The 9,253-nt window shown below is 39.1% G+C and overlaps 1 protein-coding gene across 1 annotated transcript; it reads left to right on the forward strand.

Moving 5' to 3' along the window:
- The first annotated feature begins 5,122 nt into the window (after positions 1–5,122).
- LOC134792524 (bolA-like protein DDB_G0274169) lies at positions 5,123–6,337 on the forward strand. The gene is made up of 3 exons (XM_063763792.1): positions 5,123–5,251; positions 5,327–5,520; positions 6,170–6,337. The coding sequence occupies exons 1-3, from the start codon at positions 5,200–5,202 to the stop codon at positions 6,317–6,319; spliced, it is 396 nt and encodes a 131-aa protein (XP_063619862.1). The 5' UTR covers positions 5,123–5,199; the 3' UTR covers positions 6,320–6,337.
- Positions 6,338–9,253: the final 2,916 nt, after the last annotated feature.

The raw sequence follows: 9,253 nt of genomic DNA on the forward strand, positions 1-9,253 counted from the left end.
TACCAAACACGGCCTAGCACCTTCACTGATATAGATATATCAAGATAAAATTGAGAGCCCTAAATAAACTTTCAAGAGCGGATATCTCAAAAACTATTCAACATATCGAAAAAATTGACTGAATAAACTTGTAACAAATTAAATTAACTTTTATTTTGTATAAGTGGCCATGTCGCTGAGATGCATAGTTTCCGAGATATAATCGAAAAACGGGAAAATGGGACCTTCAAAGCCCCCTCTCTCCCCCCCGCTCAAGGGCTACGGCCGGGGACTTTTGATATGTTCACCTCCTAACTTGTCAAACCGAGTTACGGAGTCAAAAATTGTGTTCCGAGCATTTCCCTCTACAACTTTTGGAGCATTCGTTGCCTGACCTAAGTAGCTTATTGAATTTCTTTAAAAACTTTTCTGTAAAAGGTTGACGGGTCTTGGGTGTTTATATGGTTTCGGTCGATTATTATCATTTGCATTGCCCATGATGACTTACTAGAATTACGAGCACACGAGACACTAATAGTAGTTTGACAAACCTTGGTTTTCAAGAGGTATTTTATATTGACATTTGCTGTCACAAATTTGCTGTCAGATTTAGTCGCAAACCGCACGCAAAGTGCACACAAATGTGTCGACACCTTGTTACGGAAAAGTGTAGACACGGCGACGACACTTTGTTTCGAAACAATTCTAGACACATTGTGTGGACTCTGTTACGACACATCTGACATTTAGTTACCACTTTGTGATTCTGCGACTGGAATGGTTATATGGGCTGTACCTAGTACTATTATTTATTCAGTGATAAAGCGTCGACCGAGCTCAAGCGTGTTCTATCTTAAGGCCCCAGTACACAATGGGCCATCGCCGGCCACTCCAAGGGACGCATTTATGCGGAGGGAGCAAGTGATATTGCTATCTCATTCTACAGCATGGCTGCGTCCCTTGGAGTGGCCGGCGATGACCCATTGTGTACTGGGGCCTTTACAAACAGGCAGATAAATGTAAGTAAGAGCTTGCAAAATAGATGGGTAGGTACGAAACAAAGTGTCTAAAAATGCAAAATATAAGACGTACCTGCCCATCAAACTGTTGCTAACTTGCTATGCGCCTCAAGGTCAGAAGCCGGCAACGACTGTGATCACGGCTGTAGCCGTGGGGGTTGTGGTCTACGACGACCACGACTGTTGTCATCACTTTTCTTCAATACAGCGATGTTGAATCTCACACCTTAAGACGAAACAGGAGCTGAGTTTTAAATATTTTAGGTAAATATACCCGTCTCGCTAACGGAAGCGGAACCTAAAAGTAGTGCGATAAGGACAAGGCGAAAAATCCTGCGTAAAAATCTCAAAAATCGAGGTTTCCTACTCCTCTGTTTCCTCCTCCAAAACTTAACCAATCGTAACCAAATTTGGAAATCTAAATGATTATGAAATTATCTGTGTCGGACCGTTTTGCTTTTTTGGCTAATTGATATCAGTTTTGAATGCCACGCCTCTCATTGCGGCATAGTCAATTAGGCCATTTTGGCCATTTTTGAAGGGCTCTAGCGCCTAAAAAAACAAAAATATCAAAAAAAGCAAAACGGTCCGACACAGACATTGACAATATTAATCTGTGTTGAAAAAAATCATTGCTCTAGCTTCAAAAACCACGGAGGAAAACGAGGAGTACGTTTGTATGGAGAAATGACCACTCCCGTTGGCTCTTAAGTAAAAACAGAGAAAAAGCGTTAGTTATAACACCGGCAAAAACAAACGAGCAACGACGGGACGCGCATCTTTTTCGATTTTTAATTGGTTAGTTTTCCGTTTTGGCCACGATGTTAAGCCTCCTCCACACTCGTGCGCGAATCGCGGCTTCGCCCGCGATTCACGCGCATAGTCTGGAGGGGGCTTTAGAAGCGCGCGCGTCGCGCATATCGCGCCAATCGCAAGGACAGCAATTTCTCTGTACAATTTGATTGGTTAAGGCCAAGGGCTCCACAGACGTTTGCACTACGGCATTTGATCGATCTATTTGTAGCACCAAACCGGCAATCGTCGTATAGTCGCACCAAACAAAGTCTGCAGCGGATTTGATAGCCCACACAGTGTAAGTGTTATGTATACGTCATAATTTCATAGAAGTTTGACGTTTAAAATTACACTTTCACTGAGTGGGCTATCAAAATCGCTGCAGACTTTTTACGGTCTGACTATAGTTATAAAACCGCATAGGCGCATACGATTTATTACAACGCGAGTTACTTAATTTGTGAGTAAAGCACGAAGACGCAATGAAAAAACTCATATATTCATTTAACACTCTTAAAGAAGCGTACTATGCATATGTGCACTCAATCCTTTCATACGGAATCCTGTTATGGGGAAATGCATTTGAGCGAGTCCTAAAAATGCAGAAACGTGCAGAGTCCTGGCTAACGCAAATTACAGAGATAGTTGCAGGGACCTTTTTAAAAGCCTAGGAATCTTAACATCAGTGTCAACATATATTTATGAGGTATTATTATACGTAAGAAAAAACCAGAGTGAATTTGTATGTACTAGGGATATCAGGGTTCGCCCAACAAGGTATCCAGACAATCTGAGGCCAGTAAAAAGTAGATTGAACATTGCTAAAAAATCCCCCAAGATAATGGCTCAGAAATTGTATAATAAGCTGCCAAAAGAAATTAAAACCGAAACTAATATCAACCCTTTCAATCTCCAAGTAAAGAAATTGCTACTCAATAAGACAGTGTACAGCATAAAGGAATAACTAAGTAATGAATATAATTACACCTCAGATATGTAATTTAATATTGTAATTTGTACATTTTTTGACGATCTTAATATGTATTCATCTTTATATTCGGTTGCAATAAAAACATGTAATACTTATTGAGAAATAAATTAATCTGAATATGAATCTTAATTTCATCAAATTCTCATGTGAGAATCGACCCCTGGTTAGAGAAATGATTTGTGAGAAAGCTACGTCGGCTGGCGATCGCATCTATGGCAGACGTATGATTTATTCGCAACAGTGAAACCAGTGAAACAGTGAATGTATAAACTACATCACTACACTATTATTTTCGGGCGAGATAAAAAAAATGCGTTTTAGACTACACTGCTTTTCCTTACCTACTCCGTGTACTCCTTAAGTCTGTTTACACCGCCCTATCTGAGAATATAGATGGTCAAGCAAATCTTGTCAGTAGAAAAAGGCGCGAAATTCAAATTTTCTATGAGACGATATCGCGCCTACATTTTTCAAAATTTGGCGCCTTTTTGTACTGACAAGATCTGCTTGACCATCTATAGATAAGTTTAGTTTTTAACGGGTATTGTTAAAAAAGTATGAGTAGGTACCTACTATCTGGGTAGGTATTAAGAATCAGTATTAGATAAACTAATATTAGAACGTTCTTCACTCTATTCTCCATACATGTTTTATTCACCAATTCAGTTCACTTAGTGAGAGGTGCGAGTAAAAGCCGTAACAGACTACCGCACCACACCGCGACCTTGGTGCGGTCAAAATATCTCTTTCTCGCTCTAACTTTTAGCTGCGTTGCGTCCTTAAGACCCCATTAGCACGAGAGCTTAAAAAGCGTCGCGTTATAACCCAACGTAGGCGCTTTTTTACCGTTTCTAATATTTGTGTTCATATGAACGCTTAAAAATCACTTGTGAGTAGTACTCCCTGCCTTTTGAACGTGTGGTAATAAAAACACGGTTCATTTTTAAGTAGTTTATTTCCGTATTCCGGTAAAGATATAACATAGAGTAATGGTCGAGACTAGACTTCTAGAATTAACAATTGGGGATCGATATCCCACATAGTTATTTATTACGAATGGTACGATATACTTTTTGAATTCGAACGCTTCTCAGCACAGCCATGACGATTAAGGCCAAGCGCGCACCACGACTTTTTGTAGCGCGATAAAATAGTCGCAGAAATGTAACGTATGTGTTTATATGGCAGTGCGCGCATATGCGACAAAAAAATCGCAGCGATTCTAAAATTGTGATTTGTCACATTTTTCCGCGACTGCTCGCGACGCGATTGTCGCAAAGTGAATTGCGGCATACGGAGTTGTATGGCCCCGCGCGCACTGCGATAATAAAATCGCACCCGGACCTCAGTCGGCATATCGCTCACCAAGCGTCAACATGTCGGAACCTGCTGCTGAAGACGCTAGATGTTGACCATTTAATTATGGAAATAGAAGGAGATCACCTTTGTGGTATAAATACTCAAAGTCATACAGCGATCACATATTAAAGACAACGTTTCATGACAAACGACTGGTACGAAATCCATGTTGAGAATGAACACACCGCGACTTTTTCATCGCAGTGCGCGCAGTGAATTTTCTGCGATATATTACAGCGCGATTCTAAAATCGTGTCGCAAAAACTAAAATCGTGGTGCGCGCTTAGGCTAACACCAAAGATTGACACTTGACAGCCAACTGACATCAGCGCCGGCGCTTTTATAACGCTTGTGAGAACAGATACACGGAGTTCCGTATGCTCAATTCAATTTAACGCCAACGCTCATCGCCGAAAATCGTACAGTGCTCGATAAAAAAACGCCGCGCTTTAAAACCGCCTTCGTGTGAATACATACATGGTTGTCCATTTGTGTCATTCAAACGCTTTTTTAACGCGCGTTGAAAAAGCTCCCGTGCTAATGGGACCTAACGCCCGTACGGCGACCACCTTACACACTATCAGTCAATACGTGCGCCGCACCGCGACCTTGGTGCGCCGCACCCTTAAGTGAGAGCGAGAAAGAGATATTTCTTTTTCGCTCTCACTATGGATGCGGCGCGCCAAGGTCGCGGTGCGGTGCAGTAGTCTATTACGGCTTTAAGGTTTTTATTAGATTGCAGCGGAAATGTACATTGGGCCTTTTGGAAATGTGCATTGGGCGAGTTGTTTTAATATACATATGCAATACAACATATTCTTTGGATACAACTAATTCAATCAATCGATCATATATGCCGCAATGTATTAAAAATTGCACGCGATTTGTTGCATTGTGAGTGGAGCCCTTTAATGAGTTCGATTTCTAAACGAGTATGTCAATGTCAGCTGATCTGACAGATGACAGTACACCTAGACGATTGAGAACTATCAGAAAAATATCGAAAACAATAATAATCAAAATATTGTACACACTTCAACCAAAAAATATATACTTATGATCGTGAACAGCCTTTTGATCAAAACATTGCAGGCGGCAACGCTTTCAGGTGAATATGAATATTTACAATAAACTATAATATATTCTTATAAGTTCCCCGTGTAAGTTGCGTTTTGCTTTTCAGGCACTCTCAGTATAGCTAGAAATATGTCCGGGGTTGTGGAAAATACTATCAGAAACAAGCTACTAACATCTTTAGGAACCAAGCACCTCGAAATTATCAATGAGTCCTACATGCACAACGTGCCGAAAGGCGCGGAGACGCATTTCAAAGTTGTTGTAGTGTCTGATAAATTTGATGGGTTGCCGTTGATAAAGGTATTTATTTACACGAGTTTGTTTTGCTGTGTAGAAATCACACGCGGAGAAGGATAGTTTTGTCAGGTTGGCCACTTTACTGTTCTACGAGAACAGAATAGATAAGGTTGTAGAACTAATAATTAAGTACCTACATCAATGTTATTTAAAAAACCACTTTTAATTGGAACCTGCGTACTTGTCTGACTCTTCAAAAGGCATGCATCATTTTCTAATTATAAAGGAAAGATGAAATAAGAATTTTGTACCTGCTTTTAATTAAAACATAGCTGATATCTCTTATTTTACAAAACATACATTATCATCAGTTCATGATGCAAAATTAGCCATGGAAACTTTCACATACATACCTTGGTTTCTGGTGCAGGAAGGATTTGGTGTTTTTATAACTTTGTGTATTGTAAAATAATCACCAAACTATCAAACATCAAACATCAACATTTATTCAGCAAATAGGCCACAAGGGCACTTTTACACGTCATCATTGAATTTAAATAGGTATTACACTCCAAATTTGCTTAGAAATGTTAAAACAGCATCAGTTTTACTGTTTTTACCAATTTGTTGGCTAGTCTAAAACATTCCCAAACACCCCGATGCATGCTCATAATATTGTTGGAATTTAAATCTTATTTGTTTTTTTTTTCAGCGGCATAGACTAGTGAATGACTTATTGAAGGAGGAGTTGCAGACTGGTGTCCATGCTTTGTCCATAGTAGCAAAAACTCCAGAGCAATGGGACAGCAGTGACAAGGTGGTTGAGAGCAGCCCTAACTGTAGAGGAGGATTTGGAAAATAATTATAGTCTTCCTTATATTATCTTAGTCTTAAATCATAATAATTATTGTTAAAATATTATGTAGTTTATCCAAATAAATTCAAAAAAATTGTAAAACAATAATGTTATTATTTCTTAACTCAGGTTACATGACCACGCTAAGTTTGGACCAACTTGTTAATGACAATGTCAATGTATGCATGTGATGCATAGCCTTGGTGTACCAAGGGTAAACAGTGCACACTCAACTTGCCTGTGTAGTACCTAAGGTTTCCCGTTTTTGCTGCGCCCTATCAGTGTCCACGTAGGTAGGTACTGTACACCTATCATTTGTAGTGTAGCATGGCCCTATTGAGGCACCATACACAAGTCAAGTCATAGAATTTAAAAATTACTAATTAGTAATTTATGGTGGGAGTAGGTAGTATTCTGTATGGAGAAGGCCGCTATATGACGGCACCGTGCACCGCTGTTCTAGAGAAATCGGCCAAGTGCGAGTCGGACTCGCGCACGAAGGGTTCCGTACCATTACGCAAAAAACGCCACAAAATCACGTTTGTTGTATGGGAGCCCCACTTAAATATTCATTTTATTTTGTTTTTACGGCAGCAGAAATACATCATCTGTGAAAATCTATCACGGTTCACGCCTGGTGACAGACAGACGGACAGCGGAGTAGTAATAGGGCCCCGTTTTTACCCTTTGGGTACGGAACCATAAAAACAGGGCTTACCGCGAACCACGTTCGACGTGTTGCCTCCCTGTCACACTTACGAACAAATTTACAAGTGCGACAGAGAGGCGTGGTTCGCGGTAGACCCTCTGAAGCTTTAAGCGGTATCCAGACGGCACTGATCAAATCGGTCGATTCTATTCTATTTGATCAGAAATTTAATTGGCGTCAATCTCCAATGTAATCACCAATTTTAGATTTATGGTGACATTAGAGCCCTCTAAATTGAAAAAATGCCCCAGAACGAAAATACTGGCCTCACAAATTGGTATTCTTGCGTCCGCACCTCGTTTTATCGGTAATATCGGTCATTATGGGCGGTTGAATTCGGCGAGCCAAATAAAATTGGCGTTTGCGTCCGCACGTCCTAATTAAATCGGGCAATTTAATCAGATTGGCGAAAAATTTACTAGTCTGGATATGCCTTAAACGCAGTCAGTATAGAGATGATACCTACAATCATTATAATTTTGGTACATGTACCGATAACTAACTAGAGTTACACCAAGAAAAGTCTGTGCAGCGGTTTTGATAGCCCAAGCAGTGCAAGTGTTATTTTGTGAAGCTTAAAAAGGGAAATCCTTTAACTTTGCAAATGCTTTAAACTCAAAATCGTTAGAACATTCGATGATAACAATGATACTTGTATTGGACGGGACGGCGCGCCGGAAATCAAAAAAGTGTTTTGCACTTTATTATCAAAATTGTTCTTATGCGTCATGGTAAAAATCACGGACGTAGAGAGTAAACTGGATAGTGTACACTGGCCAAAAAGTGTGTCCACATGAGATGTCAAACCTGAGCCCTCCATCTCTTTCTAATTAGGGTGACCATAAGTCATATGAATGTGGGATATTAGCATAAGATGGAATGTATAGTTTGGCCAGGATCTTTTTTCATTCGTGCATAATCAGAGAGAAACATACTGTATTTTCCCTATGCTAGTATAATTGCCCCAGAAAAGAGATGGATAAAGTTTTTTTCTCTTCTGTAAAACGCTTCACACAACCTTACTTAATTTAGTAGTTATAAAGTTATAAAAGCTGTTACAGATGGGATGGGCGTATTGGATCGCGATCAATGCGATCATGGTTGATTGTGAGGAAGGTGGTCCGCCGTACGTCCATCGTACGTATTGGGTGAAAACCAGCGTAGTGTCTTACAGACACTGCTTATGCTGAGCGGCATCCTATTTGGTGTATGTTTACTGTATTCTTAACTTTATGTTGTACTTACCGTAATCTAGGTATGTTTTTGTACGCCAAATAAATATTTTCTATTTCTATTTATTTCTATCAAAGACAGCTATAAGAGAGAGCGAAACAGATATTCAGGGTCGGGTAAAACGTTGTAGTTGTACTTGGTAATTCGCAAATCGTGTCGATTAAAAACGCTGCCTTCGGTTGTGTTTTAATTTATCACCACTCGTTGCGAATTCAATTCCTACTTTCAACACTTGCAACGCAAATAAATTTATATTATTACTATGCCCACTGGTTATCGATACTAGTCATTTTGTCAAGCCCTAGCGTAGCGTAACAATTTATGTTTTTACACGAAATTATCTTGATTATTGACTAAAATGATAAAATATTAGCACACGAGGAAATAAAAACTTACATTTAACTGTGTAAACCGGCATTCTACACTATTTATGCTCTTCATAATTCATAATTTAACAAAATACCTATCACTATCAATATCATACTCATGGTGTGTTCATATACGTGATGACTTCCCTTTTGCATACTTTAGCTATTCTTTAAGCGTCATCGTAGATCTGTAATTGAAACAAAATTTTCAAATTTGCCGCTTTTGTATACTGACGGAAATGTCGGCCCAACCTATATAGAATCGATTACATATATATAAATAGTTAGAATTAACGTTCCAATAATTAAATATTATGTATAAATATGAGTCTGTAATGTCCAAGGACTTCGGGTTTAATTTTTGGCAATTATGTAGCTCTCATTACGTGAATCGAATAATTAAACATGCCGAAATAAGTATATCTTTATTTATTTATTAGTATACTATTTAGGTAAAGTTATTTTTACATTAAGTATGAAATAACAATTTTGTAAGACCGATCCAAATCGTACCGACATCATGGTCACCCTAATCGTCATCAAGTTGGGGATACCAATTAATATTCAAAGTTACTACAATTTCTACCATATTCAATTTACTGTTTTTTTTGTTGCGCACATACTTGGCTT

Source organism: Cydia splendana, chromosome 7 (assembly GCF_910591565.1).
Source record: "Cydia splendana chromosome 7, ilCydSple1.2, whole genome shotgun sequence".
In the NCBI taxonomy this organism is placed as follows: Eukaryota; Metazoa; Arthropoda; class Insecta; order Lepidoptera; family Tortricidae; genus Cydia; species Cydia splendana.

Excerpts from the sequence above, each read along its gene's own strand:
- LOC134792524 (XM_063763792.1), top strand. The coding sequence starts at position 5,200 with ATGATCGTGAACAGCCTTTTGATCAAAACATTGCAGGCGGCAACGCTT. Across the intron at positions 5,252-5,326 it reads GCAGGCGGCAACGCTTTCAG|GCACTCTCAGTATAGCTAGA; the intron begins GTGAATATGAAT and ends TTTGCTTTTCAG. Across the intron at positions 5,521-6,169 it reads ATGGGTTGCCGTTGATAAAG|CGGCATAGACTAGTGAATGA; the intron begins GTATTTATTTAC and ends TTTTTTTTTCAG.